The 19597-nt window shown below is 37.4% G+C and overlaps 1 protein-coding gene across 8 annotated transcripts in view; it reads left to right on the top strand.

Annotated features, from left to right (window-relative positions):
• PTK2 (protein tyrosine kinase 2) overlaps positions 1 to 19597 on the top strand; it is a 207444-nt gene that overhangs the window by 111435 nt on the left and 76412 nt on the right. For all 8 annotated transcript variants that reach the window (XM_066991244.1, XM_066991243.1, XM_066991242.1 and 5 more), the window contains 3 exons: positions 9039 to 9118; positions 10717 to 10779; positions 15754 to 15808. In XM_066991244.1, the coding sequence (XP_066847345.1) occupies positions 9039 to 9118; positions 10717 to 10779; positions 15754 to 15808 (198 nt within the window). The remainder of the gene's footprint in view (positions 1 to 9038; positions 9119 to 10716; positions 10780 to 15753; positions 15809 to 19597) is intronic.

Here is a 19597-nt window from a genome sequence, read left to right as displayed (position 1 = left end):
TTGATCCTTGGACTCGTTTGATCTGGAAAAGCAAAGTCGTGTGTCGGAGGGGAGGAGTATAAAATTAGCTGTTAGCAAGGCGTGCTTAGTAGGTTGAGTGCTATATGGCTCCCAAGTGTATAGTCCTACTTTATCGAAGATCTCCGAGCAGCAGTGGATATTGCGGTGACATCTGGAGATCAGCCCTCCCTGACAGAAGGGATCATTTTTAGCCATTCTGTCCCAAACAATGCCTCGTCAGAAGTTGATTTTTTTTTTTCTCCCTACCTCTAATGCCCTTATTATTAACATAGGGGCTTCCAAAATTAGTTAGAGATGTCAAAGATCACCTCTAGATAATATAGAGACTGTGACCTTGGAAGATGAAGAGGAGGAGCAGCTGAGGGCAGATGGCAAATGAATGTTATCCCGATACCGAATCTGTGCTTTTAGCTCCACGAGAAACGGCTGAAGCCTTAATTTTCCCTAATGTAGCCTTAGTTTCTATAATAAGTCTAATATTATCAGATGGGTAAATAGGGGTAGAGAGCTCCCACATACGCCTTTTCCTCCTGTGTGCATTTTAAAGTCTACCATTACAATTATTAAGGAGGCTCCTAAAATACTGATGACATTAGAAGCCTGCTTTGGGTTTTTGTGCATATGGTACTTCATTCAAAGCAGATGAGGCACAAATCTTCGAGGGTTAATTTTGCATAAGATTTCTGAAGCCATAGCAGTGTGGGTTGGGACCTTACTCTCTCAAGGCAAAGTCGTATCTCAGTTTGATTATTTTGACTCTGTGGTGCAGAGCCATCTCCTTTTGCAGTCTTGTGATTATAAACAATTACGGAGTGGGACATTTCCACATTCATCTGATGCTTTATCTCTCCCAGGATGTGCTTCAGCTTTTTGGCAGTCTATTTAACGCTGCACAGCAGATTACAACCGAAAACACAGAATATTTGAGATGATTATTTCTGGTGGGAGGAGCTGTGACATGGATTGTGGTGGACTTAGGTGGGCTACCTGCAGTAAGTAGGAAATGAAATGCAATCTGAACGTGAACACCGAGTAACTTGGTTAATTTTTAATGCCAGGTTTCAGGGAAAAGAAATGTGCTATGTGCTTCACTAATTGCCTTGGGCACATAACTAGCTGCTGAAGATGAGCTTTGCAGGCTGATGCCTTGAGGTATTCTGGACCCAAACACCTTTCAGAAACTTAAAACCTTTAAACACAGGAGCTAGAACACACCTAAGCTGTTAAAAAGGAGAAGAAAGAATTATTGTAAGTAGAGGAAGAGAAGGAGGAGAGTTGTGTTTGTTAATACAGATATCACTAACCAACCACCGGTACTAATTTCTGAATGTAAAACAAAAACACCAGCTGAAAATCTGTGGACAGAACACATTGCCTAAGGAGAAAGTGGTATAATTTAATTTTTGTCTTCCACGCTTCGTTAAACTACTCTAATGACAACTCCTGTGCTGCTTACTAAATGGGAGTATGGAAGACAATTGGTTTCTTTGTTTATCTACATTTTTGTGTTGTGGTGGTGGTTTTTTTGGTTATGCTTTTAACTCTTCAGAAGGTCTTTTACCACTGAAGTGCTGTTTAAATACAGTTTATAAAACAGTACCCCCCAAAAAAATATATATAAATAAAATTAAAAACCTAAGTTGTAAAAGTAGGTCACAGACAGTGAAAGTATAGCAAGAGAAATAGATTGCTTAATTTTAAACTGTCCTGAAAAATTGGAGATTATCCTGTGGGAAATTCCTTGCTAACATTAAATGAGATGGGAGAGCCAGCGCAGAGGCTAATTATTGGTATTTGCTTGTTTTTAGCCAGCTTTTGATAGCATTGTAGCTAAAGAATATTCACAGTATTTATACCTGAAAACAAAACTCAATAGAAAGTTTGATAATTGTATTCGACCGTGGTTTTTTTTGTTTTAGGATATAAACAAAATTTAAACCAAAAAATATTTTAAAGACATAACAAGTAGGCTTTTATTTAATTTCTAAACTCCTGGAAAGAGTTCAGTACTCGGTTCAGAATGGTTTTACTCTTGTTCTTAATAAAGAAATTCAAATCCCACATGGTGTTTTTATGAACTGCACTGGCAGGATGGCTTGTCAGCCCGAGTGAACGTTTTTCTGAAATACTGCAGCTGCATCAGAAAACTCGCGTGCAGAAAAATGAAGCAGATGGCTTTTGAAAGTAGCAGCTGGTATATAAAATACGAGGCCCGTGATAGATTTCTTCTTAGATCATGTGTGCTAGCACAGGGCTATTCTCTAATTTCTCCGTCTTCACAAACATGGGCTTTCCCCTGTCTCCAATTTTTGTTTTAAATTGTACCAGCTGGAACCATTCATAGCTCGCCATTGATATAGCTAGCAAAGTGCCAATTATTTCCTAGTAAATTTTGAGAAGTTTACAAGTTACACCATCAGTAATTTGTCCATTCATGTAAAAGAACAAATATTTTAAAAGTCTGACATCAGAAATGAAACTGGTCCAGCGAAACCGGGGCTTTTTGTTTGCGTGCCTTTCTTCCTCATGGAAAAAGCTTATTAGTTCGTGGTTCAGTGTTCACCTCCTTTTTTGTATGATTTCACACTATCTTTGAACTTTTATTGTTGAAAAGACTTAGAATCCTAACAGATAACTGTGTTCTTGCCAGCCAGTGAAGAATATTGATGAAAAAAATACATTGCAGAGAACAGAAGGTAAATATTGGCAAGAAAATAAACTTAATTAAAAAAAATGGGGGAATTCTAGCTGACTATCAGGACATGAATATGTCAAATATATTGTGGTTTAGGATTATGTTGGACTTTGACATTCTTGTTTGTTTTAAATGTTACTGCCCTTTCTAACCACATATTTATTGAACAGGCAGTGTACATTGCGTGGGTTCTCAGTTTTGTTCCACCTTTTATTTTATCAGGGCCTGTAAAAGACTTTTTTCCTACCTCTGAGAAGTGCATTTCTGCTTCACATTGGTGGTTTTCACATATTTCATCCCTTCATTGCAGCAGACTGTAGTTGTTATGACCAAGAGCTTAAGAACAAACATGAAGCATGGGTTGTGCTTAAATTCTTACTCATCAGCCTGTGAGTGGGCAAATACAGGTATAGTTATGTTAACGCTCGGATTGTAGTACTCATCTAGAAGTGTGAAGTAGTCTGAATTTCCTTTACACTACAGGATCCTTTACACCTGAAGTATACACCTGCTTGCCCATAAATCTGATTTAAACTTATTGGAACATTTTCAAACAAATCCAAGGGAAGAGGTGGTTAAAGTCGACAACGCAATTTGTAGCAAGAAATTCTTTTTTTCTTCAGCCTCCTTTAAAATTTGTTTTCCAGTAGAGTTTCCTCCACCGGGTCAGATAAGCACAGTCTGCTAGAATGCAAAATGTACGTGGAGACACGATTGTGTTACAGGCAGCGTAAACCAAATCAATTCACGCCAGCTTAGCAGGAGTGCTTTTAAAGGCTTCCTTGGGTTGGTTGGGTTGCTGCTTTGCTTTTTCGTGTTTGGCTGGTTGGCTTTTTGAGTGGCTTTTTCAAAATCAGGTCTGTGAGACATTATTTATATAAATTAGTATTCTCTTACGATCTAGGTAAATTAAGTAACGTAAACTAGGTAAATTAAATACCGTGCTAGGCATTTTTCTGATTTAGCCTTTGGAGAGATCCCACGTGAAGCCATTAAAATGGGGAAGAGAGCAACACCAGTGAGACTTCATATCCTTGAATATTGTGTAGATCTTGGTGCATACTCTTCAGTCCTCCTCCAGGAGGATATATCTGAACTTCTAAGCCGTAAGTAGAGGTCTGCACGTGCCTAGGAGGAGGGCAGTGCTGAGGGGGAACATGATTTTGGATATAACCCTATCTCCAAGGACCACAGATCAGGAGTCATCTTCCCGCTTAATGTACATCTGACTTGGTAATAACCAGGAAAAACTAGTCAAGTTCTTCCAATGTGTCAAGAGTTCTATTTTTGTGGGTTTTAGACGTATCTTAGGCTTTCTGCTCTTAAGAATAAACCCCTTTTTCTCTTAAAAAACAAACAAAAACAATACAAAACCACTCATATCTCTCATTTAACTCTATTAACAACAATAATAAAAGTCATAACTGAGCAAACACAGAAGACTTCTATTAAAACTATTCAATTGCCTTGTGGCAGCACGCTTAATTGCCATCGAATTATCTCTTGTGTCTCTTCCATTTAATATTTGCTCAGCTCTTTCCTTGATGTTATGCAAAACATGCTGAAACTCTTGCAAAGTTCTTCTCCAGTCTGTGTGTGAGCGTTAGTTCATGCATTGATCTCAAAGAGAATAGGCAAGAAAAGGTGATAAGAGAAGTTCTCATTAATATGCTGAGAGCAGAAATCAAATCTGCTTTTTTTTCTTCTTAAACTTACTGAAACTTAAAGAAGAATGTATGCAGTCAGGTTTCTGAAAAAAGCAGAAATGTAATTTCTTCTATCAATTTATTATATTTGCTATCTCTAATAGAACGTTGTTCAATCGAATTAGACCGCAAGATTATGGCCTTAGGCTTTCTGAAGTTTGTATGACTTTGTATACTTGCCAAAGTTTAAAAATAAAAATAAACAGATGAATATGCAGTGCTTTATGATAATCAAGTGGCGGCTCTTCATTTTTATGAGAGGATGTCATGACTGATTTTGTGAATGCTGACGTTGGTCACTTGTGAAAATTGGAGAGTTGGTTTTTTCCTGTGTTTTCATGTCCATTTGCATGTAGATGAAGGCATTTTTATTCTACTCTTCCAGTTGAATACTGGGGTGGCTTTGACAGACTTGAAACTCCATATCACCAAAGAACTTCAGAAAAAAAAAAACCATACAGAAAACCTGCAGGCAAGAGTCTCTTTTGGGCTGAAATGTGAGGATATGGGAATATTCTTGCTTTACTCCACCTTTGTGAAATATCCGTGTTTGTCCATCTCTTCCAGACTGGGATGTGGAAAACAAAAAACCTCCTTTTTTCTGCTTGTCACACTAACAAAATTATGCAGTCAAGTAGGCGAATATCTGGCTGCCTATTAGAATATGGTTAAAATGCCTCACTTTTGTCTTGCAAATAAGCTGAGGATTTTCACAATGCTTATTTTTTCTTCCAAATTGTCGAGATCAGGAGGGCTTTTAAATTATTTTTGTTGAGTTCTGGTGCTTGTAGTTGCAGAGTCGGGCAGGGAAAACATGACTGGAATTTGTGAAAGCTCCCAAGCCAGAGGGCAAGGGGAAAGAAAACCCAAATGTTAAGTGTTTGGTTAATGTTGCTTATTTATTTATGGACTACTAGTTACTTGAGGCTAGCAGCATTTTTAAATTTGTTTGTATGAAACTGAAGATGTTCTTAAACTGTTTAGCTTAACAAATGAATTATATCAGTACTGGGACCCACCAGGCAATGAGCTGTGAAGATAAACGAATAAAAATTTGATCATCATATATTCTAGTAGCCTCAAATTATCTGCAAGGGGAAATTTTATGTGGCAGTGTTGAGAAAGTGCTTTGCCACAGGCAGGCCCTTTGTGGCGTGAATGCCTCGAGGAAGGGGTAGATAACAGCTCTGTGAAGTCTGCTGGTGATGCAAAGTTGTTGAAATGGTTCAAAAACCGATGTGTATTTCAACAAAATAATTAAAGGTAAGTGAGTTAGCCGATGGGTGGCTGATTTGGGTGGATGTAAGGCAGACTAGGTGAGGGATTTCGTGAACAGGTATGGTAGCTTCTTCAGGGAAGTAATTTGGACTATACATAAAGGTGAATGCTTAGAAAAGGTAGGAGATTGAAATGAAAGGTTGTATTTAAAGTGCCATTAAAGTTCATTAAACCTCGTTATGGATGATATAAACGAGAAGTAAGTTGGTTATAGCTCCTTTTAACTTGATTCATTTCTGGAATACAGGAATCCATATAGGAACTGAACTCACTTAGAGTTCACCTCTTCATTTTGTCTCTTATTTTTCTTATGTCCCCATGCAGACCTGCAAACAGGGAGTACCAGCCTGCTGTTTGCCATCTGTGTGTACTGCAGAGGCTGGTTGTGGTAATAACACAGGAGTCTGAAAATTATATTCTCTATTTAAATGGCCTGAGCTTGTGCCTGACAGTTTTAGTGTAGGACTGGATTCATATCCCTACTGATGAACAGAAGTTCTAATTTAATTTTCTGTTTAAATAGTTACATTGAGCTGTTTGCAGAGACATCTAGATGGTACTTCTGATTTAAAGTCAAACAAAACCTTGGAAATGGAAGATTTTCCCACAGAGGAATATTACACCATTGCAAACAGGTGCAATTCTGCAGTAGAATGCCGAGTGAACGTAGATACTAGCCAAGAGAAGTACTGCTCAAACTGTCTTCCTTTTTTTTGTCATTTGCACACTTCTTCCTGCTTTGGCACTTCATGATGCTGAGCAGTACGGGCTGGTGCCCAAATTTCTTGATTTCCGAATACCTTGGAGATGCCTAAAGGCTTTGTAATGACTTTGAAAGGCCTGGAGCTGATGGAGAGAGTCCAGCAAAGGGCCATGAGGATGATGAAGGGACAAGAGCATCTCTCCTGTGAGCAGAGGCTGAGAGCTGGGACTGCTCAGCCTAGAGAAGAGAAGGCTCAGGGGGATTTTACCAGCATATTTAAGAAATACTTTTTTGACAATGAGGACAATCTCATCCAGGCTTCCTTCTCCCATAGAAGGTTGGACGTGATGATCTTTGGAGGTCCCTTCCAGAACTTCCAGGGTTCTTTAAATGCCTGAAGCAAGGGTGCAAAGAGAATGAAGCCAGGCTCTTTAAATTCCTTCTGCAGAAAATATCTGCAGTGTCTTTCAATTGAATGGAATATATCCACTCTATAAATATAAATAAGTAGATGGTAACATGACCCATGTTGTAGATGGTATCTGTGGTCATATAACTGACCGTTCTTTCTAATTGATGGGGTTTTTTTGTACATGACTTCGCAAATTAGATGTTTCTTCCATTTGAGCAATGTCTGTTTACTTGACTAACACGTAGGACTCTTTGCACGGAAAGCTTCATGCCTTTGAATGAAAATACAGAATCAAAGCATCTCGACTTCCCGGAAGAGGCTTCTCTCTCCGAGTTTGTATCACTTTCAGCCATTGTATTTATCAGATATATGCAGTCTGCGGTTTTTGGGTGCTGGGTTTTTTTAACCTCTAATCAGATAAATCTTGGTAAACGTTACCAGAAAAACTCAAACAGGAATCAAATACAAGAGGGGTTTGTTTTGTTTTACTGTAAACTTTACGAAGAAAGAAATAGTCATTAATTCTACATATCTTGTGTATTACTATCATGGGAGCACAAAACAACGATAGTATTTCCATGTGTGTATATGTTTTGCAAACTACATAATGCTGAAGGGCACTTAGTCAAGTCTTTGACTTTTCCTTTCTAATTGTCAACTCTAGTATGTTAGAATTGAATTAAGGATTAAAAACTTACTATTTTGTCAACATATTGAGTCCCAACGTGAGAAGCTTTTTCCTGATATTGCAGCTTTTGTAATAAACCGCGTAGGAGTGAGAATGTAGTTATCATATTCCTTCTTCACCATCTTTCAGTAATAAATTAAAAATGTTTGTGCACTTTATATCTAGGAAAGTCTCCTTCATTTGTTGCATTTTAGTCTCGGGCTGGATCCAGCTGTTACGCTGATGGGGGGACTGCTGCATACTAGTATTTTACTGGGCAGATGCTGCCTGGAGATGACCTCCAGCTGTTGAATCTGCTGCTGGATTTCCATATCTTTTAATCTATGAATTTCATAGCGGTAGCAGTTTGAAACAGTTTTTCTTACAACTTGGAATCACTCAAAAAACATTGCATGAAGTGTATTTCTCTCGCAGTGTATAATCTCCTCTTTGATCTGCAATTGTCATATTTATGGTAATTCAGGACTTTCTGCAACAAGAGGCTTTAGGATCATAATATCAAGTTTATGATCTCATGAGATAGAGCATAATGTGAGCTATAAAAAAAAGTTATGCTTCTGTAAAGATGTTACTGGTGAAAAAATGTCTGTTGCGTGGAAGATGGGATTTGCAGAGTTAAGTTCTTCAGCACTACTTCTGTTCCCTCTCTCTGTCCTTTTTATTAATAACTGTACAAATAACTTATTGCAGTGTTGTGAAAGTACTACCCCAAAAGCACTCTTGCTACCTCTGCTGATGTTGGTAAATGAAACAAGTCCAGGACATGCGGTGAGGCTTTGACCCACCGTAGTCCATCCTGTTGAGCACTTGGTGTGCTCCGTGGCACAGAGGTTGTGCATGGCAATTTATCGCACTTCTCAACTGTCCCCAACTCACCTGGGGACGCCGTGTGCCCCCAGTGCTCCAAATGCGCTGGTTTGGCCCAACCGTCCTCTTCAGGAGCGAAGACGATGGCCAAACGTAGCATTTGGTTTCAGTGTTGAAGCACGCTCCTGGCCTGTTTGCTTTCCTACTGCAGATGGCACCCATCTATTTACGCTTGTGTCTTCTTGTTGCTAGCTCAAACATTATTTCAAGTCAATATGGAATATGATTTTCACATGCCACTATTTTTACTTACAGCTATTTTTATTTTCACAGCAGTGCATGGATATTTATATGTTTTATGCACCTACGAAATTAAAAACTGTTGACCAAAATGGTTCAAGAGTAGAGCACACATTCACGTATCTTGAATGCAGGGGTGACCATGTGCTCAGCTCCTTTGAAGATTTTCATTTGATTTAATAAAGCATAAGTAATATGGATGTAGATTATTTTTTTACCAAGTTCATTGCAGTTGAAATAAGTTTCTTACAAAAGTGCGGCTCATTTGCGGATAATATAAATATGGCTTCTTTTTGTGCACTGTAAATAAAGACTCCAAAAAGTTAAACCTAAGATAAGTTTATCCCAAAGATGTTTGGGCAGCATTTTCGTCTGTATCAGCACTGAACTGATTTTTCTGTGATACGTACCTGCTTCTTTTGCTGTAGGTGAAAAATGACTATATGTTAGAAATAGCAGATCAAGTGGACCAGGAAATTGCTTTGAAACTAGGTTGCCTTGAAATCAGGTAAGCTGATAATTTCATCTATTATTCAACACGTTTCTGGTAGAATATATACATTAATTTTGAAACTCTTTGTAGTTCATAGATCTCTGGCTAATATAGCTGAATAAAACATCATCAGACTTTTTGCTACGAAGTAGTTGGAAGAAAAACTGAGTAGGCCACATTGTAACCAATTTCTGGTGATCTTTAGATTAAAATTATTTATAAAATTTTAATTACCTCTTGATATTGCCTTCTTGGGATGATTTTTTCATCTGAATAATGCAAAAACCTGTAGAGGACAGTGATGTACATTAAAAGAAAAATGCATCCATGGTTTTATTTAGCAAAAAGCCTTGTCATTGTGCTTCTATAAATAAGAATAAATATATAAATCCTACAGCTAAATAATGTTTAAGATAAATGCTGCTACCTTTCCTCTCTGCATTAACTCAGTTTTAATGTGCTGTTTTCAAATGATTAAATCTTAGGGATTTGGGGGGGGGGGGGTTCTTGTCAACTGTATGGACAGCTGGAAAATAAAGATAAGTTTATCAGATTAGTAGATCCTTGAGAGAGTTCCCAGAACAGCTTTTGAAACTCCTGTTTTGTTTTTTGGTTTTTGCTAATTTATTATCAAATAAGAATTTACAGCCTGAAACATTTGCTTTAGTTACACTGCTGTCTCGCACAGGGACACTAGGAAAGTAGTAAAACTGATAAAAAATTAATGGCACATGTAAACTTGTTAGCACTGAATAAGTGTCCTTTGAACAGTAATTTTGCAAAATAAAACAGAATTTTGGTCTGTGAAATTGCCTGGACACTGTTAGGGAAAACCTGATGTCCTTGCTGTAAGTTTTGCTGGTAGCCCCAGAAAAAACAAATTGTGTACCTGCACATCCTTCCACGCTGACAAAACTACCAGTGCCTTATTTCAGAACGTGCAATGAATATTCTAATCCACGATTATCTTGTCAGCCAAATCCTTCTTTCCATGGCTCTCTTGGTAGCATGCTGAGCATGCTGTGGTTCTTCAGCACGTTTTCACCTCGGTGAGGCATTTCTAGTAGATGACTACTAAGACTTTATTTTAAGTATTAGTGGCCCCCTTTGTCAGTGAAAACAACGCTCCCAGCCCTCTCCCTACAACAGCCACTCATTCTCACATTTTTTTTTATTTTTTGAGCTGGTGATTTGATCATCCCTGGATTGAAACTGTTGGCTCTTATCGTTGGCCACTTCCTCTGGTTCTTCTCCCCGTTACGTGCCCAGACACAAGTGCTGTTGAAAAAGAAGGAGATACTGGGAGAGGTGGAAAGGAGCTGCTGAAGGAGTGCTTAAATTGCTTCTTTTGGTAGTTAGGCTTCGTCAAAGTGGTTCTGAAAATGCAGTGCTGGTATTGTCCAATGCAATGTTCATTGACTGAAATTATTTTGTCAAAAAAAAAAAATCTGTTGTATTGAGGTAGGTTAATAAGGTACTAACACTTATATTTGAATTCATTCTGCCAATGGTTTCTAATGGTAAGTCTCTGAAAGGTTTGACTATGTTGGTATTGTAGTTTTAGGTTGGGTCTTGCAATAATTATTGCTTTCAAATATTCTTCCTGACTTCAGGAGATCCTACGGAGAGATGAGAGGCAATGCATTAGAAAAGAAGTCCAACTATGAAGTGTTAGAGTAAGTATTGTGTTCCAGCTGGAGGTTCGAACTGTCTCTTAATCAGATAAATGAAATTCAGGTCTATAAAAAAAAAGATTCCATTGTTATTTTTTATTTCATGAAGATTGTTGAGATTTTTGAGTGCATTAAATAAGAAAAAGTTGATGAAACCAACCAAAATATAGAAATAGGAAGAACACATTCAGCTGGTAGAGGGAAATAGGGTTGAGTTGTTTAAACTTGATCATGAGGTTTATTATGATTTTTAGTTCTAGTAGTGTCTCTGGGATCAACAAGTCTAGTTCTAAATTGTACTTGTTCCTAAATGATTTTCTGTGCATAGCTGCATTCTTCAGTGGTGATTAATCCGTGCTAAAGTTTGAATTACCTGAAATGCTTGAGGTATCATTTTTTCCTTTTATTTGCTAAGTATGTGAACTTGCTGAATTGTAGTTAACAAGTTGATTATTATATGTATCACAAATTTTAAGATGACCAAGAAGCATCTTTATACTAAAAGATTTTGGAGGAGTAATCGTGGCGTATTTGATTCAGTCCAAAAAATTCCAAATTCCTTAAAGTTTTAGGGTTTGAAGATAGATTTTATTTGTGTTAATTTAGTGGAACTGTGTTCCATACATATGTAGCCCTGTGAGATCTTCAATTATCTTTGTGAAAATACGTTCTACAGCATAGCAAAAACTTTGGATAAAAGTTTGGTGTAGCAATGAAGTCTGTATTTTTATTATGTTTTTAATAAAACAACTCTGCTGACCTGTAGAGGTGTGAAATTAAGAGTATTTTGGATTATCAGTATTTTCTTCACAATTAATATTTATAAGGTATTTTGAGGAAACCATATCGTTTTAATGGGTAAAGATAAATTGGGAATTGCCTGTTTGTTAGGCTGCAACAATAACACCCTCCTCAGATGCTCCACTCGAAAGTTTCCCTATCTTCACAATTTTACTGCAGATGGACCATGCTGCATGTGCATACTGTGACAGGAGGTTGTTCTGTATAATTAATGTTCCCAGGTGGTTGTACTGAACACACAGCCAGGATTTTCTAGGTCCCCTCGTCTAACATTGCCTCTTGGGGTTATTGTGAGCAAATTGATGAGACCTAAACTTCCAAACGTGGTCTCTGAGTTTGAATGCTACCAAATCTGGAAGATATAGTTGAGTATTTTAGAGGGAGAGCAGAGCTCCCATACTGGCTTTTTTGACCCTGCTTAGATTTGTTTGTGGTTGGAATCTGTGAATTAGTCTTTAGAAGTAGATATTCCAGATTGAGCATAATAGAGACAGCTTCAGTTTAAAAACCCAACTGTTTTCGATCTTTTTAAATGGAAAACAGTTATTCTTCTGTTAATTCAGAAGGATAAATTGAATTTTATATAATGCTCCTCTATTTGTGCAGCCGTTCTGAAGTTCTGCTTTTGTTTGAATTATTTTTTTTTGAAGGACTTCAGTTTTTTGTCATAGTTGCCAGTAGAAATGTGCTGAGTGAGGGAACTCATAACAAAATGAGAAAGGGCTGAGATGAACAGTATGAACGGTTAGACAAGGCTAAAATGCTTTATAAAAATATACGAAAGTACTGTGGCCTGAAGAAGGTTCTGATCATGTCATCCTCCTGTGAAATAGAGTATGTGACTTGCAGCACTTGCAGTATATATATATATATGTATATATATCAGCAAGAACTTGAGAATATTTAGACAGTTATTTGGCAACTTGTGAAGTGCAGATGTTAGTAATGAGTTTAATAACTTGGGAAGCAATGAGACAAAGGAAACAAGGGTTATAACAGATGACACAAGTTTTAATTAAGAATTACAACAGGTAAGAGCTCCTGTAGGACTCAGCATGGGGCTGCTTCCATTTTAACAATGACTTGTCTCTTTCAATGCATGTGTTTTCCAAACAATAACTCTTTTGGTAGGTTTTAACATAATCGCTGCTGTGAAATGCAGGAAGAAAATGAAGCAAAACGATGATGTGCAAAATGTAAAAGCTTAATGCCATGAAAAAAAAAAGGAAATGTTGAATTGTGCACTTCAGGATTTTATTTTATTTTTTACATTGTTTGAAACAAAGTGTGTTTTGTATGGGATTCAGCTGGGAGAGATAGAGGATAAAAGCATCTTAAAGTGGCTGTAGATAATTATAAGGTTGTGAGAGTGTGCAAAAAGTGCCAGTGATCCCCAAAATGTACTCATTTGATCTTATCACCTTAATTAGCCTATAAAGGTTTTCTTACACAATTAATATTTATTTCTCAAGTGAGGCCTTTTGTTTCTTTCCTTTTTTTTTTTTTGCTAGTTTTAGTACATCATGAGGCACTTAACCAGCTGAGTGCAATTTTTAAATAGCACTTTTTTGCATTTCGTGTGATTGCTTCTTGCCTGTCTTTGTCAGATGTCTATTTGATGTATATTCATCTTTGATCAAATTTTCATACAAGACCAAATCTGGATGGGAAATGGTAGATAGAATCAAACTGTTAAGTAGCCTTTAATAGTTGGGCCTTCATGTAATGAAAGAAGAATTTTTTCATAATAAATGTGAAGCCTGTTAGCACAGAGCAGGGATAATTACCAGTATACAAATGGGAGCTATATGAAGAAACAGCTGCATCCACAATTTTGTAAAGAGCATGTTAAAGTCTATTATGTTAATCTAACATTACTTTTTTTGATGTAACTTTAATTGAGATGAAAAATAAAAATGAAGATATGTCCTGCCTAGAGCTGCTTATCAGTATACGACAAGCAGTATCATCTATTTGTAGTTGGTATTTTATTAATCCTATTGAAGTTTATACATGAAAAAAAAAATGCATTTAAGTCCGCAAGTAGGATGGAGTAGATGGGTTAAACACAAAGCTGGTAAAACTGTATGAACCGGGATCTCACTGCTAATTATTTCTTACTGGCAATCAGAAAATAGATGTTGGAGTTCTTAATATGAAGGACTGGTTTGTTGTGGTTTATCCCCATGTAGTGCAGCTGAGGAGGGAGAGGAAAGAGTTTGTAGGGTTGTTTAAAGAGCTGTTTGTGTGCTCTGGTTTATAATGCTTCTCTTATGTATAGGTACCCATCGTTTGTTGTTGACCCTGGCATTAAATCTCTGTGCTCCTTATGTTAAATTCTCCTACAGTAAATAAATTTGTAGTCTAACCTAGAATACTTTATTAACAAATTTAAGTAAGAGTTGTGTTTCGTTGTATTCTGCATAAGAATTTCTTCCAAATTTGTTGCATACAGACCTTACAAACTACGCCTCCTTTTAACAGCCAGCTGAATCAGAATGTCACAGCCAGGTGTTGTAGTATTGTTAAGATGAGTAATACAGGAGAGATGTAGGGTGCTTAATTTTTGAAAACACCATTTCCCTCTAAAATGCTTAATGTTAAACTAATATATTCCTTGTCAAAATGTCTTTGCATGTTATTTAGATGGTAATGGTGTGTTAGACTTAGTTAACTGTGTGGGATGATAAACCGCATATCATTTGCATTTGAGAAGAAATGCATCAAAGGAATTAACATTTATGAAAGTTTTATCATCTTTCAGCTTACTGTCATTGCACAGATGCCAGTGTTCACTGCTGTGCGTGAACATTCTGCTCCTCTTGGTTGAGGGTGTTTTTAGTACGTTTTGTAGAATTCTGTACTAGTCTTTAGAGAGCTTTAAAAATACCCTGTTTTATTATTTTGAGTAAGCTTTTTATATTGACTTTAATTTTGGCTTTTTTCTTGTGCCGTTAGGCAGCAGTGAATATATACTATACTTCTCAAGCTGGCTAACAGCTTTGCCAAATGTAAAAATTCCAGTTGCATGTCTGTTTCTGCAAAGCATGCAGTCATGGAAAGCTATCGTACTCATTTCAGAAGTAGAATACAGTCTTTGTTTAAAAAAGCTTGCAACCGTTTGATCAACATTTAATTTTTTATTTTATTTTTTTAAAAGTTGTCGCTAATACCTTTGAGAGGCAAGGATTTAAGTCCTTTTCCTACTTACATTTTTTTTTCTTTCAATTTTTCCTTTTTGTCATGCAAATTTCCTGCTAATGTGTGTACTACTAGTATGTGGTCATGCAGCATTTGATGTACCTGGCCAAATCATGATCCCCTTAACACTAACACCACTGGCATCTAAGCTACCGTTTAATTGTAGTGATACATATATATGTTAAACATAAGGTAGGGGCAGCACACCTAAGCCACAAAAATACTCAATCCTTATGGATGACTGTGAGCCTCTTTGTAAGTGATGTAATTTGGTTGCTTGATGTAATTTAGTTTACAGAAGCCAAGCTCACAGATATAGGATCCTGACATACGGATGCAAGAAGTGAGATTATTTGCAATAAAAAGCTGGAAATTCTAACATTAGATGCTCAATATGAGGAAAAAGCGACAGTAGAAATTAAAAAATGTAAATTACGTTACATATGGGTAAAATAGTAGTGGAAAGACTGTCAGTATGCCTACTGAGCTGATAGCACGAGAGGTCCTCTCCTTTATGTTGCATCTCCTGCTTAATTCCAATAGCTGTTCGTTAGAATTCATCATTTTTGTATTACCCGCTTCTCAGCTGATGAAGCTGTAAGATTATTTTTTCAATATTCATTAAATTAATCTAATGTACAATTAACAGTTTTTATTACCAAAACTTCTCTGCGCCTGAGCCAACATATCAAGTGATACGCTTTCCACATCAGGTACCTGTTGTAAATATGTAATCCTTTTGAGTTTAAAGTAGACAATGCTGCTAATTCCTCACTTGCTGTAGAGTGGCTAAGGTTAGCATATTACTGGTATGGTGTTTGTGATGCTGAGATTGTCAAGGACTTTACTATGAAAATCATTTACTATTTTATGTTGCATGCACTAGTTTTTAAAAAAAAAAAAGACCCTGGGAAACAGCAATACAGTATCTGATATTTTATTTTATTATAATGTGTGTGCTTTTTTTTGTTTCAGGAAAGATGTTGGTTTAAGACGATTTTTTCCGAAGAGTTTGCTAGATTCAGTGAAGGTAATTTTAATTCCACTCAACTGTATGTTACTTTAAAAAAAATAAAAATAAAAAATCTGTTTCAGAAATCTGAAAATTGCATGATTAATTTCACTGTATAGCCATAAGTGAATTGGTGTGTAGTTGTACTGTCTTGCTGAAAAAATATCAAAGCTGTCTATCAGATTGGTAGGGCATATATCCCCGTGGTCAGGTATAGGCATGCAGCTGGAAGAACTGGTAGTGATTTATGTGGCCCTGCTGAGCTAATGTGAGAGAGGTACGCCTCTACCTCTCCAGCCTGGTGGACAAAAACTCAAAACGAGTCCTCAGATTCCCTGGTATCAAATAACTTACTTTCTGAAAGAGAAATGAGACTTCTGGAGAAGGAGGATGGGGACATTAAAAAAAAAAAAAGGCATATTTTTAGCGTCAGCTTGATGAACCAAATTCTGCCTTCCTTGCTCAAGACTGTAAGCGACTCATTCGAGGAAGATTTCCAGCAATTTCCATTTATGTTAATCCTAGTTGAGACTATAAATGTTAGTCAGATCTCACTTCCATTGAAGTCCATATGTTCCCAGAGTAAAAAATGCAAATTTTTTCCAACATGTTCTGAAAGGTGGGGAGGGGAGGAAATGTTAAGAATGGTCACCATGAAGTTGTACAGCTGTAGCAGTCTTGATATGGTTGCCGTGGTAAAATACATCTGTTGTTCATATATGCAAATATAAATCATAAATTGTTATTTTAGAACTGCTTTTGGTAAGCAGTGATGTTTTTATAGAGGAGTTACTAATAGAATTTAACTTCAGATTTAGAAAGTTTATTCATTGTTAATTAAATGGGAGGATAAACAGCAAAGGTCTGTCACGAAGGGGTTTTGTTTCAAAAGACTTCTGAACATCAGAAACTAATGAAGTCAAGTGGATTTAAGTAATCCCTCTGCATTTAAATTCAAGCAATTATCTGGAGCTGGAGGGAGAAATTGTGGTGAAAGGCTCCAGACCCAAATGAATAAATAACTACCTTGAAAAATGTTATTAGGGAGCCAGAAAACTGACCAACAAAGAAGATTGCTCTTTAGAAATTATGAAATGGAGAAAATAACAGAAAGAAGTAGCAAGAATTTCCAGAAGGTGAAGCTGGGTAGAAACTTGCAAAGACATGAAAAAATGTTGGATGTCTGAAGAGAAAAGCAAGGGAAAGAAAAACAGGTCTGCTTTTTAATGAAAATGAAATCCCTATTAAAAACAATTTAGGATGCATTCAAGTAATTAAATGACTTACTTTGTGAAGACCAATAGTTTTGAACTAGCAGGCAAAGAAGGGCTCCTGATGACCGTGAAATGCAAAAATAAGTGTTTCTCTCTATTAGGGAGGTAGAATTAGTGTCGTGCAGTGCTAATAAAATTTGTTGATATATATGTTTAGGAAATGCCAGCTACAAAGAAGATATCACCCTATGTATAGGAAAACCAAAAAGCTGAGATAATGAGAATTCAAATATTTAGCATTGCAAAGTATGAGGCGATATACGTTGGTTTAAAAAACACATATTTCAGCTTTATTTGGGGAGCTCCTTAGATAAAGAACTTGGGAGTTTAAAGGCATCTGTCTGATCACAGAGCAGCCGTAAGACACAATGATGTTATGAAGGCAAGCAAGTGCAGTCCCAGAAGGTTCAAGTGAGGTTTCTCTGGGATGAAACATTAGAGTTAGAATCATAGACTCATAGAATCATTGAGGTTGGAAAAGCCCTCCAAGATCATCTGGTCCAACCACCCCCCTACCACCAATGTCACCCACTAAACCATGTCCCTAAGCACCACGTCCAACCTTTCCTTGAACACCCCTAGGGGCGGTGACACCACCACCTCCCTGGGCAACCCGTCCCAATGCCTGACTGCTCTTTCCGAGAAGAAATGTCTCGTCATTTCCAACCTGAACCTCCCCTGGCGCAACTTGAGGCCATTCCCTCTAGTCCTATCACTGGTTACCTGTAAGAAGAAGCCGACCCCCAGCTCCCCACACCTTCCTTTCAGGTAGCGGTACAGAGCAATAAGGTCTCCCCTGAGCCTCCTCTTCCCCAGACTAAACAACCCCAGGTCCTCACAGGACTTGTGCTCCAGGCCCTGCACCAGCTTCGTAGCCCTGCTCTGGGCATGCTCCAGGGCCTCGATGTCCTTCTGGTAGTGAGGGGCCCAAAGCTGAACACAGTACTTGAGGTATGGCCTTGCTCTACCTCATATATGCTGCAAATAGTACTGCTTGTTCAAGAAAGAGTAAGTCAGCCTGAATCAAGCACAGAGGTAAAGTTACTGAGTCACCCAGCCTACCATTTTCATTACTTCACTAGGGAAGAATAATAAACCTTCCTATGTTTAGGGCAGTCAGTAGCCATGCCCTCTGTATCCATCTAGATATATGATGTATGCAGAAACCACAGGATAAAAATGCTACTTATACTAAACCAACAGTGGGCGGGGGGAATGAATATAAACCAGATTCTTTTTAGTTTGCAAATTTTCTGCCGCTCCAGAGCATGCCTTGAGAAATAACAGAGAAAAAAACTGTTCTTATGAAATATTTTAAGAGCAATTGTTTAATGCGTTTTCTCTTGAAATGAGGTCATTCGCAGATTTTTCTCATAAATGTCTCTTTTGGTGCGGATTAGGTTGTTTTTTCTGACTTACCTCCTATGTTTACGCTTTATTAATGATCTGAAGTTAAGGTGAAGATTATATGCAAATAGTAAGTCATCTTCATTGACTTAAAAGGACCAAATAAGACGTCCCTTTTTGCCTTGAAGTCAAGATGAAGTAGGACAGTGAATCACATCACGGGCAGAATAAAGTATCTTTCAACAACTGCATGGCTGAAATACTTGGGACAACTTCAATCTGGCAGATATTTTTTCTTCTTATTATTATTATTCCTGGTCTTTATCAGGCGTCCAGTTAAGGCTGTGGTCTTAAGTTCCCTAATACCAGTTTTCTCTATAAAAAAGGGAGATAACCTCCGTTACATAGGAAAAGATAGAGGCACAGGAGGGTCTGGTATTCCTAAGTGCCGAGAGCTCTGGGTGCAGTGCGGAGGTGTCCCGACTGCCAGCCACTTTTTAGTCCTGCCCAGCATCCTCAGCTGGGCACAGGAATGGTTCAAACAAGAGTTGGTAGAAGGGTCTCCTATACAGACAGGGTAATTTGACAAAATGGCAGATTACTTTGTTCACTTTATGACATAAAACTTACGTGCTGAGCTGAGGTGGGTTTTTTTCAGTCCACATATGCATTGCTCCAAAACCGATCATCCTTTTGTATGTGAATATGCAGCACCATTAGATCACTGCTATAATGCTCTTTTCTTAAAGCTACTTCTTAAAAAATCTCTAAAAAAATTTAGAGTGGTGGATGTTCCTTAAATGATTCCTAAAAATTAATGCTTAAGCTAACTGGAAGTGCTAATGTCAAAAGAAAGTTTATATTTGCGCAGAGCCTGGAGCTGTTTTAGGCAGCGTGAAAGAATGAAGACCCTTAGTGCTGCTATGACAGGAAAGTTAGATACGTTTCGGTAGAGGAACAATGGTAATTCCTGTTTTAACCTTGACATGTTGCAAAAATAAACACGGTTTTGCATTTTATTATTCGTGTTAGTTGGAAGATATACTAGAAATAGGTGTTAGCAAAGGTAATTTTTGTAAACATCCCATTCAATCACTTTTGACTCCGTTCAAGCTTTGAAAAGGAAAAAAAAAAAAAAAAGGAATAGGTTTTGAGATTTTGTCACTGTGCAGTAATGTAAGCAGTG

The sequence above is a fragment of the Anser cygnoides genome, chromosome 2 (assembly GCF_040182565.1).
Source record: "Anser cygnoides isolate HZ-2024a breed goose chromosome 2, Taihu_goose_T2T_genome, whole genome shotgun sequence".
NCBI classification, from domain to species: domain Eukaryota; kingdom Metazoa; phylum Chordata; class Aves; order Anseriformes; family Anatidae; genus Anser; species Anser cygnoides.
The sequence above is the reverse complement of the archived record's forward strand: the minus strand, read 5'-3'. Positions and strand labels throughout refer to the sequence as shown.